Genomic DNA, 17,750 nt, shown 5'->3' with positions numbered 1-17,750 from the left:
AGTCCCGTGTTTTACTGGGCTGCCCAGAGAGCTCAGTTGATACACGTCGTTTAGTTATGTTGTTTTCAAATAATATTCACTGGCCTTTTCTCCAAAATGCACTGAAAACCTAAAAGTTGATGGGTTTGGGAGTAGGCCCAGCTCCAGTCAAGCACAGTGGATGTGGCTGGGCTTCTTTCTCAGTAGGAGAAGAGAAATTCTTGGCCCGGGCTTTTAAATCTCTTAATTGTTGATCATGTTTCTTGTGGTGCTTGGATGGGGAGGCATCTAGAGATGGAGAGTGCCAGTCCAAGGTGTGTTAGGGGGAGAGTTAGGTCGGGGGATTAAGAGCAATGATCCTCTCACAGGGGCTCCTGGCACAGGGGGAAAATAATCAGTGTTACGCCAGCAAACAGGGAGGATAATCAGTGTTACGCAGCCAAAGCCCTGTGATAAGGGAATTGTAGGAGAGCATTGGTTTCTCTTGCTGAAGTCAAAGATGGCCATGTTGCTGCCAGGTCGTCTTATCAACCATGTAGCACACTGCTTCCAGGATTACCTGGGGATTACCAAACCCGCTCATTTAATTTTCCCCTTGCTTGGAGTTTGGTGTTGCCAGGGTCTTACTAAACTTTCTCCCCACCCTGTTGAATACAGACTTCCAAAATGCATGTACAGGATCAAATGTGACGTGCTTGCTAGCTTGCCACGCCCAATAGCCACTAACACCTGTGGCCTCTAAGGGACTAACACCTGAATTTAATGCATTGTACTGTATGTTGTCTTCTGCAATCTGTGATTGTCTTGTTTTGTCTGTTCTCTGTGCTTTTTTTCAGTTCATTTTTAAACATTGTACCTAAACTGTATGTGTAAACCTGCATACGCAGGGGCCAGATGTAAAAGAGACCCTGGTCTCAGTCTGTGTTCCTTGTTGAAATAAAGGCATAATAAGTATTTATGGTTTTGAAATAACTTTTTATAGAGGTAGTTACTGCAGTAATACTAATAGCAACTGGTAATAGTTGTGAAAAGTAGGTAGAGGATTGATTGATGCATAGAAAGGAAGGTAGATAGATGAAATCTTGTTGATAAGTTATAAAATGTAGCTGTTGCTGTAGACAGGTATACCATGGTTGTAACCCAGCCTTAGTCTTACTTGTTCCATTTTAATCTATGGGGTTTTGCAGCTGAGAAACCAATCTCTTCTCCTTGTTTCTTTTCCACAAGAATGGATTCTTTGCTGCAACAATCAGGTTGTGAGATTTCTTTTAAGAATTCTTATCACGGTCGAAGTGTGTTCCAGAAGACTCTTAATTTTAATTCCCAAGGGTTAAACCAATGGTAATGTATGCACATTTAAAATATTGAATTAAAGTATGATGACTATATAGTTTCAAAAATCTATATTCAAGCCATCTATGTTTTGCCTATCTCTACATTACTTTGGATTTGATACCTTTAATGGTCTGGCTGATTGATCTAGACTTATTTACAAATCACATATTCATAATTAATATAAGTTGTTCACTGCAAAAGTTGTTCACTGCTTTTTGTAAGCACATCTAATAATAATAAGTATGTTATGTTAAAAATCTAGAGTTGTACATTGCCTTTGGCAAGCACATTTAATGAAGATGATTCTCCATACTGAAAAACATCTGAACTGTTGGAAGTGTTTAACAAATACCCTCACTCAACCTGCCTAAATAACTAACACAGTCATCTGTTTAGTATACAAATTCACTTTTCTTTTATTCTGTCATTTAGCAAAGTGTTACGGATGAAGGTGTGCTCATGAACACAGCAAACAAAGAAAAATCATGAAAGCAAGAAATCCTATTCAAGGCCCTTGTCTTCAAGGCGACAAACAGTGTTTATAAAACGCAACACAGACTTTAGTTCTCTCTCTCCTCCTTGCGTAGATCAGAGACAGTTTCCATTAGTCCGGAGCTGAGCCGCATACAGTTCTCTCATGTGACTCCCACTGTGGACCTACTGTACGCCTTTGTGTTTCCCACAACAAAGGGCACTCAAAAGAGGGAAAACTGCTCTCATAAACCCCTCCCTCTCTGGCTCTCTTCTCTGACGCCTGTGATCATTTTTGTCAGCCTCTTACTACTCAGATACCAACTTTATTTCTACAGTGAATATCATTGAGTGAAATGAGATGGGGTACCTCAAGCCCAGTGAGTAATAAGTGTTGAGTGCAGTTGTGTCTCTGACTAAGCTCTCATATAAGTGTTGAGTGCAGCTGAGTCTCTGACTAAGCTCTCAGGGTTGGAGTAGATGCAATGGCACCATAATGATCACCTTTTCAGTTCATTTTTGCCAATGAATCACACTAATCACATTATGAAAGCGTGGAGGTTAGTAACAGCATTAAACTGCAGCGGTGGACTAGTAGAAAAGACAGTAGCTTTGTTCTGTTCTGTGTACAGGAGGGCCTCTGCCCCGCACAGCAGTGAGCTCTCTGTCTTGTTTGCAGTCGTACGTAGGTGGCAGTGTCTCGTGAAATGGGAAGATGAAATGAGGCCTTGTTGTATTTAAAGGCTGGGGCAAACAGAAGGATTGTATGCTACATGGGTTTGCTCTTGTCGCCAACCTCCCCAAGGGGAACAGTGTTGGCTGCCTAACCTTCCTCTATATCAGACCCACAGAGGCAGCACAGCAGGAGGTGTTATATATGCGTATGTGTATGTATCCATTTGCATACCTCTGCATATTTGTATTGTATCGCGTTGGTGTTTATAAACGTTTATTCTGAGTGGGAGGTAGAACTAATGAACGAGAGGAAAACAAGGAAGGGTTGAAAGAATGAGAAAGAGAGAAAGAGAAAGAAAGACAACAGAGCAAGTGAGAAAGATGACATAGCGGCAAACAGAGGGTTCTCATTAAACTCTTCAGAATGGCTGCCCAGGCAGTGTGAATGTTTGTGTTTTGTGTGTGTGTGTTTGTATGTGTGTTTCTGTGTGTACAGGTTTTACTATATTTGCGAGAAACAAAAATTGGGAGAAAATGAAAAACTTGACCAATCAGGGAAATGTTGCTGTTTCCCATGAGGAGAACATTTATTTTTAGCTAGGGGTATGGTTTAGGGTAAATATTTTTATTGGGGTAAGGGGATAGGTTTAGCGTTAGGTTTAGATGTTTGGGGTAACAGTTAAGGGTTAGATTTAGGTTAAGGTTCATGTTCTTTGATGGGACTTTAAAGAGGGCCCCATAAGGATAGTAAAACGTGTGTGTGTATTCTACTTTTGTGGTGTGAAACAAACAGCATAGTACAAAGCTTTCCATGACATAGTCTGAACTACCTGTTTATGAATCCAGCAGCCATGACACATTTTACTGTTTTCACGGTGTATGATTTATGACACTGCTGTGTGTGTCACTTTGAATACAATTACAAGCTATGAATGGATATGATATGCACACACTGTCACTGCTGTGCTTCATTCTGCCAACCACTGGAACATAAGTGATGCTCTTGAAAGAGCATCTTCAATTATATTTTTAGAGTGGCTTGTGTGTGGAGACTGTGTGTTTTCATATTGTGTGTGTGTGTATGACAATATGATGTGTATGTGGGATGGCTTGGTACCAGGCTTTTCACATAGTTTTTATTACATTTTGTTGTTTGTGTCTGTCTCAGCCAATGAGTGGCATGGTCTTTAAGTGCATTGCATTTACAGATACTGTAGTAGCAGACACACAGAACATGACTGCGGGTATGGTACACTGCACTGCACAACCCTCTCTGGGGGACCAGTTGACCTAATTAACTACCACTCAGTTCAAAATATTTGTGGAAGGACCATGGGTATATTTCATGTACACAATTGTACTTTTAGCTGGCTGGCTGACTGTCTGACAGGCGAGCCGGCCGGCTGGCTGACTGTCTGACAGGCTAGCCGGCTGGCTGACTGGCAGACCGGTTGTCTGGCTGGCTGGAGATGCTGGAGAACCTCGTGGGCGAACCATTGATTTATGTCATTCCGTGCATTTTCAGCCTTCCCAAAGGTCACCTTGTGTCTCCTCTGTGCTCTGCATTCCTCTGGCTCTCTCCCCTGTGTATTACCAGCAGAATGTTTACCATCACTCCTAACACTCACTGGCACTCAAAACCCACTCAGGCTTCTCTGTTCTTTAAAACTGCGATGTTGAATAAAAATAAAGAGAGAAATTTGTTTTCTAAAGCCATCAGTCATACGAACTTGGACCATTAAGCCGACAAAAGACACACAGATTTCTCTCCCTATAACACAGTGAAAAACACTAAGGACAGGGAGAAGATAGAGGAGCTGCTGAGATGTTTTATGTCACAAGATAAATGGGTGAATTTGAACCCTGTCATTGTTAGTGAGTTGACGTAATGGGGCCCCTTGTGCACTTCATGAAACAAAAAAAACATTGTCAGATTTTCTGCATTGTTGCATGTTTATTGTATATTACATTGAAATTGGTCAGGTCGTTTTGTGGTTTGTAGTAATATAGAGAGGGTTTCTGAGAGAAAAGAAATACAAAAGTTTGGTGATTTGTTTGGTGTGCTAGGTAATCAAACATGCAATATTTAGATGTAATTTTTCTTTGTTCGCTTAGGTAATTCAACCCAATGAAATGAAATATAAGGGTCAGGTGGTTGAATACCTTGGTAAACAGTCTGCCCTGCCAATCTGACTAACTTTGAACCTTGTGATCAGATTTACATTTTCAGCACAGTTCCAAAGCCACGTCATGCCACAATTAATTCACAATCAAAAACCTCCTGAAAACTGTTGTTGATGCTCATCAGTCTGGAAAGGGTTACAAAACCATTTTGTAAGCCTCTGGTGCTCCACTGGGCCAAATTCAGAGCCATATTGTCCAAATCAAGAACGTTTGGAACAGTAGTTAATCCTCCATGGAGTGTTTGTTCCACAAAAAATCCTCTAAGGGCAAGGCGTAAAATCATCAAGAAAAAGGCAAAGAACCCTAGAAAAACATCAAGGGATTTACATGCATCTTTTGCCTCTGCTAAGTTCAGTATTCATAACACCATTGGAGAAACACTACACAAAAAACAAGATTCATTGCAGAGTAGCAAGGCTGAAACCACTGTTTGCTAGGAATAGCAGGCATTCTCATTACGATTTGGGTAAAAAGCACCTGGATGATCGTCAAGAGACAGATGAGTCAAACGTGGAACATGTGTGTGACATGAGCCTCATTAAGTCTATCATAAAACAAACAGTGTATTCCACATTAAGAACATCATACCAACAGTCAAGCTTGGTGGTGGCGGTGACATGGTTTGGGGATGCTTTGCTGCATCAGAACCTGTTGTTGTACTTGGAACTTGCCATCATTTTAGGAATCATGAATTTTACTTGATATCAGAGAATTCCTCACGAATGTCAAGCCATCTATCCAAGAGCTGAAGTGCAGTTGGGTCATGCACTAGGACGATGATCCAAAACACACAAGCAAGTAATCAGAACGGTTAATGAACAAAGGTCCAGATCCACAGTCAACTCAAGTATTGGCACCCTTCATTACATTGAGCAAAAATATATGCAAAAAATAAACAACACAAACAATCAGTCGCATTTCGGCTAAAACATAAGAATGAGCCAAATACTAATTTTAACACAATCATTTCAAATAGTCATTTTAACACAATCATTTCTCAGACTCAACATTTCTTTTGAGTAGTATGATTTCTTCTGGAAAACATAGGTTTCAAGAGTATTGGCACTCCTAAAGAATAATAGAAAACTCAGACCAACTGTATTGGATGCCTTTCACTTGTTTGTATTTCCCTTGACTATAAAAATGAGGTCGCAAACATATGAAGTCCCTTTGTCATAAACAAACATGGGGAAAACCAAAGACCTTTCAGCTGACAGGAGACAGGTGGGTTTTTGATCTACACAGATCAGGTAAGGGATATAAAAAATACATAAGAAGTTGAAAATACCACGTACAATCAGGACAATAATCAAATTTGCCAAGAAGAGGACACGTGCGTATATTGCCACGATGCATGTCAGGAAAATAGTAACGGAGGCAAAGAAGAATCACAAAGAAGGATCACATTTTTAGAAGTCATGGTATCATGGGATTATGAAGACTTAAAATCTGTTAGACGCCTTCTGCATGTTAACAGTTAGAATTGTGTGTTGTGGTCAGATGAGACAATCATTCGTTTTTTACCATACACCCCATCGTCATGTTTGGCGACAAAAGAGGACCGCATAGAAAAAAGGCACCTGTTACCCACAGTAAAATATGCTGGTGGATCATTGATGATTTGGGGCTGTTTTGCTGCTAGTGGTCCAGGGGTTCTTGTTAAGATCAATGACATAATGAATTCCGCTATGTAAAAGGATATTTTAGCCCAGAACCTGGTTGCCTCTGCCAGGAGGACCGCGGATGGAAGTTTCATCAAGACACTGACCCCAAACACATGTTGCAAAAAAAAATATCATAAAGGATGCCAGTACTTTTTGACTTGACTGTAAACCCCATTGAGATGATGGGGCTGAGACAGGTAGTTCACACTCGAAATCCCACAAATGTCACTTAGTTAAAGCAATTCTGCATGGAGGGGTGGGATAAAATCTTCTCTGGGCCCGTGAAAAAATTATGAATAACTACAGAAAGTGTGTGCTGCTAAAGGTGACGTGGTTTTTGAGTCTAAGGGTGCAATTACCTTTTCACACAGGGTTCTTGTGTTTTGTATTCCTGTGTTGTTTGTTCACTCAGCACTTATGCTGCCATCCAGACAACATCCTTTTCAGGGAAGGCCTTACTTATTCCTGCATCCCCAAACCTGCATCCCCAAACCATGACACCACCACCACCATGCTTGACTGTTGCTATGATCTTAATGTGGAATACATTAATGTGGAATACACTGTTCTCTGAATCTTTTAATGATATTATGTACTGTGGATAATGAGATCCCCAGACCTTTTGCAATTTTACGTTGAGAAATTTTATTCTTAAATTGTTACACTATTTGCCTGTGCAGTCTTTCACAGAGCAGTGAACTCCTCCCCATCTTTACTTCTGAAAGACTCATCTCAATAATTTTTCATACTCAATCATGTTACTGATTTGTTGCCAATTAACCTAATTAGTTGTGAGATGTTCCTCCAGGTTTATTTTTTGGCATTACACAACATTCCTGGTCAGTTGTTGCCCAGTCCCAACTTTTTTTAAACGTGTTCCTGGCGAATATATGTGGGCAAATACTTTTCAAGAAACAATAAAATGTCTCAGTTTCAACATTTGATATGTTGTCTTTGTACCCTTTTCTATTGACTGTAGGATTTAAATGATTTGTGCATCATTGCATTCTGTTTTTCTTTAAAAAATCTTTATATCCCAACATTTTGGGGAAACGGGTTTGTACATCTGCATGAATTACTACCGCTAATCATGATCCTCTCTTCACCACTTCTCCCCACTCCCTCTCTCCCAACAGAGACCCTGGAGCCCACCTACCAGCAGCTGCAGAAGATGAAGCTGGACAAGAGTCCGTTCGTTGTGGTGTCCGTGATCGGCCAGGAGCTGCTGACAGCGGCCCACCACACCGCCTCCGTGGTGGTGCTGGAGTCCGCGTTAAAGATCGGCACCTGCAGTCTCAAGCTCCGAGGCTCCGTGTTCTCAGCCCTCAGCAGCGCTCACTGGTCCCTAGGCAACGCCGAGAAGAGCACTGGATACATGCAGCAAGACTTGGAGGTCTCCAAGACACTAGGTAAGATACATTGGGTGTGTGTGAGTCTTTTTGCCTGTGTGCATCTCTATCTGGTCCTTCGTTGCTGTGTGTCTGTTTGTGTGTGTGTGTTAGGCAGCCCAGATTGGCAGGACTCTCCTGGACCCCCACAGTTTAACACATGAGTGGGCAGAGCAGAGAATATAATGGTCTGGAGCGGAGCAGAGCAATGTGGTTCTCCGGGAGAGAGCTTAGCTCTGGCCCTGTCTGCGGAGCCTGTCTGACAGGCAGCTATAATAAGGCCTTTCCCTCTCCCCTCACTGGGGCCTGGAGATCAGGTCTACCTGCAGTCTGTCTGTCTGTCTGTCAGCTAGCTGCCCTCTGTACTGTAGAACACTGTTTGTACAGCAGCTTAGAATGCCTTGTATTCCCTTTAAGGACATAATGGGATGTCAGTGTCAAGAAAATCCATTGCCTCACTGCATCAGTGCTCTTAGATGGTAGAGGGCCTGTAGACGGCACATCTAATATTGGTTTTCCTGGTATAAACTGAGTGGTAAACAAACAAGGATACATATGCTTGTATTCAAAGTTAAAAGGTATTGATTGTGTTCACAGATGAATTGAGTACATTGTTCTCTATCCTACTCGATCCTGTGCTGTAGTCACCTTGTCTTACTTGTCCTCTCCCCATCTCCAGGTGACCAAACAGGTGAATGCCGGGCCCATGGCAACTTGGGCTCAGCATTCTTCTCCAAGGGGAACTATCGCGAGGCCCTGACTAACCACCGCCACCAGCTGGTCCTGGCCATGAAGCTCAAGGACAGGGAGGTAAGATGCTGAGACGCAGACACCCTGTGGCCTCTATCTAGTACACCTGGTTATTCGCTGTTAGCCTTTTGAAGGTGGTAGTATGTAAGACGAGTGGATGGTTGGCTGGAATCTTTCCTGCTTCTGTTACTGTTTGTAATGGTGCTGTGTCTAGAAGGATTCCTCTGTCTGGTTGTTCAGACGGTCATTGAAGTGGACGGCTGAAGCGCAGGAAGGCAATGCAGTTTCCCTGCTTGAGAGGGAAAGGATGATGGGGTAGGAAGTAGGTTAGGAGAACACATGAAGGTGACACGGCGAGGGTGGGAGGGCCTTAACTAACAGCTGCTGTTCCTCGTTATCAATGCAAAATGTTTATGTGGATATTTATCGTGTTCCTGTTTCAGTTGATCTGGGGCTTTGGAAACGTATGCTGCTTTTGGAATATCATTTCCATGATGAAGCTGTTTGATATGATGTAAAGGGAGACAGGAAAGAAAGAAAAAAACAGAAGGGCAACAGCTGACAGACTAGAGAGGAAGTGAGGAGTGGAAGTAGAACATGAGGGAGGGCTAATTCTTCTTTCTCTGTTCTGCCTGGCCTCTGCAGTGATTGTGGGCTCTGGCAGTAACCCATTAAAGCACTGTTCTCATCACCAAGCCTGTAGAGAAGAATGCCTCTCTTCCCCCAATCCTTCCCCCCCCCCCCCCCCCCACCCTCGTCTCTTATCATCCCGGCCAGCTCCTCCCGGCAGCTTCAACTGTTTTTTAACCAATATCAGGACCCAGATAAACAGTCCAGTCAGAACCACACAATGGTGTACAAAGCTACAGCTAACAGCCAGGGATCTGTCAAAGAAATCCCTTAGTAGAGGTCAGCAGAGAGGTGTAGCCTTGAGACGACAGTCATCAACGCTAGTCCTATAACCACTGTACATTCCTAAAATGCCATTCACAGAGGTTCATCTGTGGTAGTGTTGAGTTCAGGCGTGTTTTGAGTGTTCAGTATGAGAACTGTTGACGGTATGGTCCTCATGCATCGTCCATTTCTGTAGACCTCCATACCTCCCTCATCCACTCATCCCTGACCACTGGCATTCCCAAGTAGCCAACACTTAACCCTTCAGACATCAGTAACTACCTCCTTTCTGTTCATTCTGAAACAGTTGAGCGTGCTGTCACTGGCCGACCCTCCTGTTATCTCTTTCAGAATTATATTGTTGACCCGTACCAGTCAGACATCAAGGCAGCTTACTCAACTGAGACCACTCTGCTCTGTGTAACAGAGTTCCTCCCTTCTGCCAAAGCTGACTCCCCTGTTCTCCATCTTCCTAGAACTACCCTTTTGTTGTCAGCACTGTGAACCATCAGATCCTCCATCCTTTTCAGAGCTGGGTGTCTCAGGATCTGCACATTCCTGGATTATTTCTAGTTTCTAATTCAGGCTCTCATCTGCTCCTTTCTGGACTTACTGCAACTCTCTGCTGGCCACATACTTGACATCAAACCCCTGCAACGTATCGCAGCCCACCTGTTGATTAACCTTCTCCCATGTCACCACCATCCTCTCCACTCTCCACTGGCTTCACATAATCTTCAAGACCATTGTGCTGTCCTATGAAACCGCACAGGGAACTGCCCCTCCTTTATTTCAGGCTATGCTCAAATGCTATTTCCCAACTGGAGCACTTTGTTCTGGCACCTTTGGCCTCTTGGCTGTCCCACCCCTAAGGTAGGGCAGATCCCACCAAGTCAGGAGTTCTTTGTCCTAACACCCGATGGAACAATCTTCCTCCTAAAGCCAGAACAGCGGAGTCCCTGCCCTTCTCTGAAGAGTATCGTAAATAACTGTTCAACGTGTGCGTGCGTGTGTGTGCGTGCGTGTGTGTGCGTGCGTGCGTGTGTATATGTGTGCAAGCATGCGTGTGTGTTGTTTGCGTCCCCCTATACCCCTGCTTTCTCAGTCAAACAGGAAGAGTTCATATGAAAGCCACCACTCTTCTTAATGATCATGTCCATATCTACTGCTACCTACTTGGCTGGACACATTCCGCTACCTCTAACCCTCCCGCCTCAACCCCATGTTGTATAAAACTGACATATTAATTTACGTCTCGTTCATTCACTTTCGAGAGGAAACCTTCCCCTTCTTGTCTCCCTCTTTTGCCTCCCAACACAGGCAGTATGTGGAAGTAGGACAGTCATGGGATCTTTGGGGTCTGCGTGTGTTATATAGGGTGTTATATAAGGACTATTCCAGGGCCATGACGAGGTCATCCCACGCTGCTAATAGCTGCTGCCTTCTACTGAAGGTCCCCCTGGCCCTCAGTGCCTGCCCCCTGCCCCCGGGCCTCTAATCATAGTCATATGTGTGTCACACCACCTGGTCTTCCTCAGAGAGCAAAGCAGAACACTGGGGGCTAACGGAGGGAATGGATCCCTCATTAATGCAGCTAGTGCTGCCTGGTGCATTGCTGATTTCAAACTTATGATCTGGCCTCTTGGTGGAGGTGAGGTCACTTCATAGAGGCCAGGCCAGCTTGAAGACAGGATGTTTTCCTGCTCACTTGGTTTTCACTGGAGAACAAAGTTGAGAGAGTACATACAGATACATACAGCCAAATTCAGCTACATACTGTACATATACTGTGCATACCGTGCTCTCCACAATTATTGGCACCCCTAGTAAAGATGAGTAAAAAAGGGTTATAAAATATTCACCTTTTGATGAATCTGCTTAATGTCGCACTGAAATTTATTTAATAACTGAAGCATTTTTTCCATTTAGATTGTACTTTTTTAAAAGTTGATCCAAGTGTTGAGGAACTGTCAAGCCGTAATACATGACTTCCTGTTTCACTGGGGTATAAATATGAAGTGACACAAAGGCCATATTCCCTTATTCATACATCAACATAGGAAAGATAAGAGAACACACAAATCAAATGAGGGAGAAGCGTGTTGAGTTTCATAAATCACGGAATGGCTATAAAAAACAGCTACATACAGATACATAGGATACATTTCTATTTGCATTGATAACTGGTTTATAATAGCAATTAGGCATCTCTGTGGTTTGTTGTATATTACCTGTATTCCCTGGCTAAGTGCTTTGTCCAGGCATTCTGGTATGTCTTACTTAGTTATTAAAAATGATACCACTGGCAGTGAACTGTGTTACTCCTTTATTGCTGCAAACCTCTACTCAGTGAAGGAGACTGATTATATTGATATATAGCATTTATAATGAAACAAAACAAAATATTGTGTGTTACAGAATATTGGTGTTACAGAATGGTTTATGTTTTGACAGCCTTAGGTGCGTAGGTGTCTCAGTTCCAAGGTGTTACGCTGCTATATTATTGTGCTGGGGGGTATGAGGAATGCACTTTCTCCTCCAGTTTAACATTTTAGGACGAGATGAGGTCCTGGTCCACACCTGCGGAGTACCTGGTATGGGGGGCCCGTTGCTGTCCCTGTCCTTGTCCACCTGGTCATACTTTTGACCTAGTCTAAAATCAAATAGACTCTGGATTTAGCTCAGAGAAATGTATTTATTATTCCAATTGGACTCTTAATATCTCACCCGGCACAGCCAGAAGAGGACTGGTCACCCCTCTGAGCCTGGGTCCTCTCTAGGTTTCTTCCTAAAATTCAGCCTTCAGTGAGAGTTTTTCCAAGCCACTGAAATCCAACACTACTGTTGTTTTCTCCTTTGCGTTTAAGGCCAGGTGTCTCTGTGAAGCACTTTGTGACAACTGCTGTTGTAAAAAAGGCTTTATAAATAAAATTTGATTGATTGATTGATAACCAGTCATAAAATAACTCAATATATGTCATAATATTACAGCATTCATGACCATGTTATGACAGGATATCACATTATGTCAGCAACATATTATGACATGGTTATGACAGAGTTATGATCATGTTATGACTCTACACTTCAAGTAAAGTGTTACCCAAAGGGATAAATAATTAAACAAAACATTTTCACACATTTTATATTAAACCTAAATAAATAAAATAATTTGGTATAATCTGGTAGAATTCGGTCAAATCTGCTTTTATACACAATAATACAAAAGGCACTTTCATTGTCATATCAAAAAACTTTCCATTATTGTTTCAGGAAAGCTACATAGATCCTGCAACTCCTTGTGATTATACTGAATGATCTATGTAAAAAATTTACCTTACAACTATTGCAAAAGGTTTGCTTGACACTCACAGAATTTAGTGACTTGGACCAGCATGATTTAACTGTAGTATGAGTAGCCTTTACCCCAGTGCAGTGTGGCTTGGCTGTGCCCGGTTATGGAGCAGCAGAGAGGGACAGAAGAAGGAGATCTTCCTGGGAGCGTTCTCCATAAATCAGGGGGAGTAATTGGATCCTGTTTTTATCAGTAGAGAAGCAGCATACAGCCTCTCTTTCATCTCCTAATGCTTTGCACTGCCCTGCATGGCCTGGACTCTGCTGCTGCCTGCCAGACTGCTGGTCCAGCCACCACTAGTCATGTCTACAGCTGGCCTAGTCACTGGCCTTAATCACACATAATGCCTCTGACCACTGCGCACTTTCCATTTACTCGACATTATGACCATGACCAAAGTCCCTGTTTTGGCAGTTTTTTTCTGCAAGCTTTTCAACTTTCCCATGTTTTTTAAATGATAACTGCTCTCAAAGATGGATCATCCGCAGGGAAATGATGGCATATTTGTCTGTTTGGATGTACTCTGTGGTTCTGTTCGGAGGGGGAGAGATGGATGGAAAGAGAGAGGGGGATGCGAGGTTCTAAAGGCGAGAGGAAAGCTGCTAGTGTTATCTATGAGAAGAGAGGGATCCTGGGAATGACTCCTGGAGTGCAGCGCTCTGTCATCAGTGACCGTGACTAGCTTTAAGCTGCAGTCCAACGCAGTGAGGTCATATTCTACCACAGAGTTTGTGTTTTCTTTACCTCGCTGCCTTTGGAAATATTCTCAGCTGTCAGATATTGTTGAGATAACATAAACACAGTGTTGTCCTCCTCCAGCCATATTTGTCCCAGCAAGGTCCTTCCATACAGGAGGGTATCCTGGCCTACTCTACATAGTAACTGTCTCTATGAACATGTCATTGTCCTCAAACACTTACACACTGCTGCTAAAGCCAAGCCCTCTCCTCTCCTGTGTTTGCATGTGACATTCTAGTCTTAAATAGTAGGTTTGACTTGTGAGAGGTAACCCCTAATTTGGGGTGTGAGTATTTAGGAGAAACTGAGGCAGGCTGGCGAGGATACAGTCTGTAATTACCTTACCCTGTGATGTTAAAAAGAGATTCTGATGCAGTTCTGCAGCCGGCTCCCCCAACCCAACCCCGACTTGCAGTGGAAATCAGAAACCCAGTTGAAGGGTTTGTTCCATTGAGGTTTACAATCCTGACTGTTCCACTGAACCACAACCCTCCTGCTCCTACCTCTCAGTGTTAGTCTGCTCTCTGAACAGTTCCTTGCTTGATCTGCAAATAGGAATTTCAACCAACTTACTTTGACCATTCTCTGAAGGTAGCATGGACCATTCCATGTTCTGTTGGGACTCTCTGGGGACCTCTTCTTTCCAGATGGCTTAATGGGCGAGGTGGGGGAAGGTTCTGGGAGCTGAAGGATGGGAGGTGTGGAGGGGGGGCCCTGTGGTGGCGTGGGGCCCTGGTGGGTGCTTCTGGTGTCAGGGTTACTCAGTGTTTGTCAGTGCAGCAGCGAAGGAAGAGGATCATTAAGGAGTCATTAGTAGCCTGGCCTGGTGCCTTGGTGGTCTTCATGGGGCCCACTCTAATAGGGGAGGGCCGAGCCACACTGTCCCCCTTTCTCACCTTTCCTCTGCCTCCAGACCTTGGGGATGATTATGGGGTTAATTTATACAGTAGGAGCTGTCCCAGCTTGTGTGTGGGGGGGGGGGGCTTTGGTGACATTAGCCCCACCACTGACAAAAGCCTCCATCGACATTAACCCCGCCTCAGATATTAGCTTTACGTCATTAGAGATAGATGGTCATGAGAGAGGCATCTCATTCATTTAGTAGAAGAACGTGTAACGCCTTTATCGACCAATCGTGTTCACTTTGTCATGCTGTGTCACAGTTGCTACACTAATCGTTTCCGATGTCCCTTGTACCGAGCCATGAGATCGAGAAGCTACCTATTTTTTGTAATATTTTTTAAGTACAATGTCACAAATGATAAGCAGTTACACAAAACAAGCGAAATGCGGTTTGTGTAGATGTACCCAGTGTTGGGTTCCTGTGACTCCACTGATGGTGTTGTATTTACAGCCACTCTAAACAGCATGTGGTCCATCCATCTTAGTGGGCTGTGAAGACACAAACCCAGCCAGCCTGTTTCTCCGCTCCTATCTACACGGCCCAGTGAGTCAGAACTGCTTTACACAGACGCGTTTAGCCGTGAATCATGGGAGATGCACGCATGAGAACAGCCAATGGGCCGTGACCAGCCAGAAGACAGAAACAAGGGTGTGTGTGTGTGCCGGGGTTGTGTGTGATCCAGGTCTGCAGTGTGTGTAGATGTGGGGTCCAGACGTTGCTGCAAAGGTAAAACCTGACAAATTGGCCTCCACAAGGTTTTTTGTTTTGTCCAAACTAGAACATTTTATTTTTTTATCTTTGCGGTTAGATTTCTGGTCAAATTTATTTTAAAGCATAGAATTGGGGTTAGTTTTACAGTTTGGCATTAATAATTAGGTGTGAGTTTAGGTGTTAGGGCTGGTTTAAGTTCAGACATTTAGATTAGGTTGTTGAGGTTAAGGTAGGTTAAGGTAACATGGATTTCTGGACATAACAAGGATAGATAACAAACTGGGTCTATATATGTGTATGCAATGTTGGGAGACATATTTCTTTATGTCATGTATGAACAGCTGTGTGTTTGGAGTTGAACTATCTGTGTGTTTCTGTGGGCAGAGTCTATTGTGTGTGCATACAGTCCCCTCCAAAAAGACTGGCTCCCTTTATTAAGATGTCCAAGTTAAGCTGGTTAAAATAAACAACGCAGCTATTGAGCTACAGTCATTTTCCAGCATGTGGAATGCGATACCTCTTTAATGAGAATTTCACAAATTATAAATGCATTTCCACAAACAATTAAGCATGGAAATGTGTGATGTAAAATTATAATTGCCATTAATTGCAATTTTAAAATGATTTGGTCCTAAATAGTTTCTTCTATTTAAAATTCAGTGCAATATGTTATTCCCATCTCCTCTTCTGCTTACTTGGTCTGGCTTTTTGAAACTTTATGTAAATCACCTTAATGGGTGCTGATCAGGCACAGGTTTTTAGAGTGCCCTACTAGAATGTCTTCCGTATTGTGAAATCAATAAATGTTGGTTCATTCATTTTTGTCTGCTAAACTAATGATCCTAGGAAATGGTGTATAAACTAGAAAAACTGATGGGTAACTGAGGGGATACCCAAATTGTACCTACAAAACATTCTGTAACGACAGTTAGTTCTTTATCTGTAATCTATTCAGCAACTGGCTGTCCCTCAAACAGAATCTGTGACGATGCTTCGGTTCGTGCATATTGGTTGACCTGTTTCATTTAAAACGACATATTTTAAATGGGATTCAATAATGGATTGGGTAATACATTGTTGCTTTTAATAATAAAAGGCTTCTGGTAGAGATTATGTAGTATGTGTAGTCACTGTTGGGATGTCATAAACGATGCGTTTATATTAATAAAGCCAGTGTCTGCTGTTATCGGATTAAACATTACCGGCAGACTGGGATCTCGAAACAGTCCTATTATTTTATATCAGTTTAATCTAACTTTTTTACTTATTAAATGCATCACATGTACTCACTGGATTTTTGCTTATATGCTGGTATCAAAAGAATAGATTCCCGGTCAGATTAGCCTTTTATCCATTTTGGTGGATGGAATAAAGATGATCCAGAGTTTTGTCAACTGTAGTGGCATAGTTTTATGTCATTAAGTGTCCCTGCGTTAGTGTCACTGCAGCTCATTCAGACTGCAGTGACAACAGTGTCACTGTTGTAACTCATTCAGACTGCAGTGACAACAGTGTCACTGCAGCTCATTCAGACTGCAGTGACAACAGTGTCACTGTTGTAACTCATTCAGACTGCAGTGACAACAGTGTCACTGTTGTAACTCATTCAGACTGCAGTGACAACAGTGTCACTGCAGCTCATTCAGACTGCAGTGACAACAGTGTCACTGTTGTAACTCATTCAGACTTCCTTATGGTTAAGTCAGGCACCAGCTGTTGTTGAGAAAAGTACAAACTCTCCCCCTTTCATCTTAGAGTCTGCCATGGCTAGGCAGAGAGATGCCAACGCGATGTATGTTAATGTTGTCATTTAAGCATGGCTTTGTAAAGCGTGGAATGTTACAGCTCTGCTGGTCCTGTTGATAGGCTTGTCTCAGTTGTAACTCATCTCATTTATTTGTAATTGATTGGGCCGATGGTTCAGCCAATGGTTGCAGGGTTTTGTTTACTCACTGCCATTGCCTTTTCAGCTTCCGCCCAGCTTGCCTCGCTTCCGCCATCTTTCCCTCTGACCTCATGGAGGTTTGTGCTTGTTAATGGCAGGGACATTGTTTACAAAAAAACGGAGAAACAGCAGAGGGGCTCCCTGTCTTTAGTATAGACATTGGAGGCATATGGAAAGGCTACAAACCTCAGACAGTTGTGTCACAAAATAGCAACATAAATGGATTATAGGAATGTGGTTTGTATGGATTGCGTAGGTGATGTTAGATTGTCTTGTGATTTCTTCAATTGACCGCAGTGCCGGCGGTTGGTATAAACAATCTGGCTTCAGGCTGCTACTGGGAGATGTATTGCTCTTAATTTAATTGTTGCAGCACACCGCCTTATCTGATGAGCTGTGTGTGTATGTGTGTGTGTGTGTGTGTGTGCACTGTGCACTATGCATTTGCTGCATTGTAGGTGACGCTGCGGTGTCTCCCCCAGTGGAGCACTTGCTGTCAGAGCAATGAATGAGTGTCTTTATATGAACTACTGCTCCCTGCCTTAGTACGGCCCCTCCCCTTTAAATCAACTACTGCTCCCTGCCTTAGTACGGCCCCTCCCCTTTAAATCAACTACTGCTCCCTGCCTTAGTACGGCCCCTCCCCTTTAAATCAACTACTGCTCCCTGCCTTAGTACGGCCCCTCCCCTTTAAATCAACTACTGCTCCCTGCATTAGTACGGCCCCTCCCCTTTAAATCAACTACTGCTCCCTGCC

At 43.1% G+C, this 17,750-nt stretch overlaps 1 protein-coding gene across 1 annotated transcript in view; it reads left to right on the top strand.

Annotated features, from left to right (window-relative positions):
- The window catches only part of LOC105014265 (tetratricopeptide repeat protein 28), a 237,848-nt gene that overhangs the window by 151,936 nt on the left and 68,162 nt on the right, over positions 1 to 17,750 (top strand). The window contains exons 4-5 of the mRNA XM_029124631.2: positions 7,445 to 7,717; positions 8,376 to 8,506. Of these exons, the coding sequence (XP_028980464.2) occupies positions 7,445 to 7,717; positions 8,376 to 8,506 (404 nt within the window). The remainder of the gene's footprint in view (positions 1 to 7,444; positions 7,718 to 8,375; positions 8,507 to 17,750) is intronic.

The sequence above is a fragment of the Esox lucius genome, chromosome 13, assembly GCF_011004845.1.
Source record: "Esox lucius isolate fEsoLuc1 chromosome 13, fEsoLuc1.pri, whole genome shotgun sequence".
Classification (NCBI taxonomy): domain Eukaryota; kingdom Metazoa; phylum Chordata; class Actinopteri; order Esociformes; family Esocidae; genus Esox; species Esox lucius.
The sequence above is the reverse complement of the archived record's forward strand: the minus strand, read 5'-3'. Positions and strand labels throughout refer to the sequence as shown.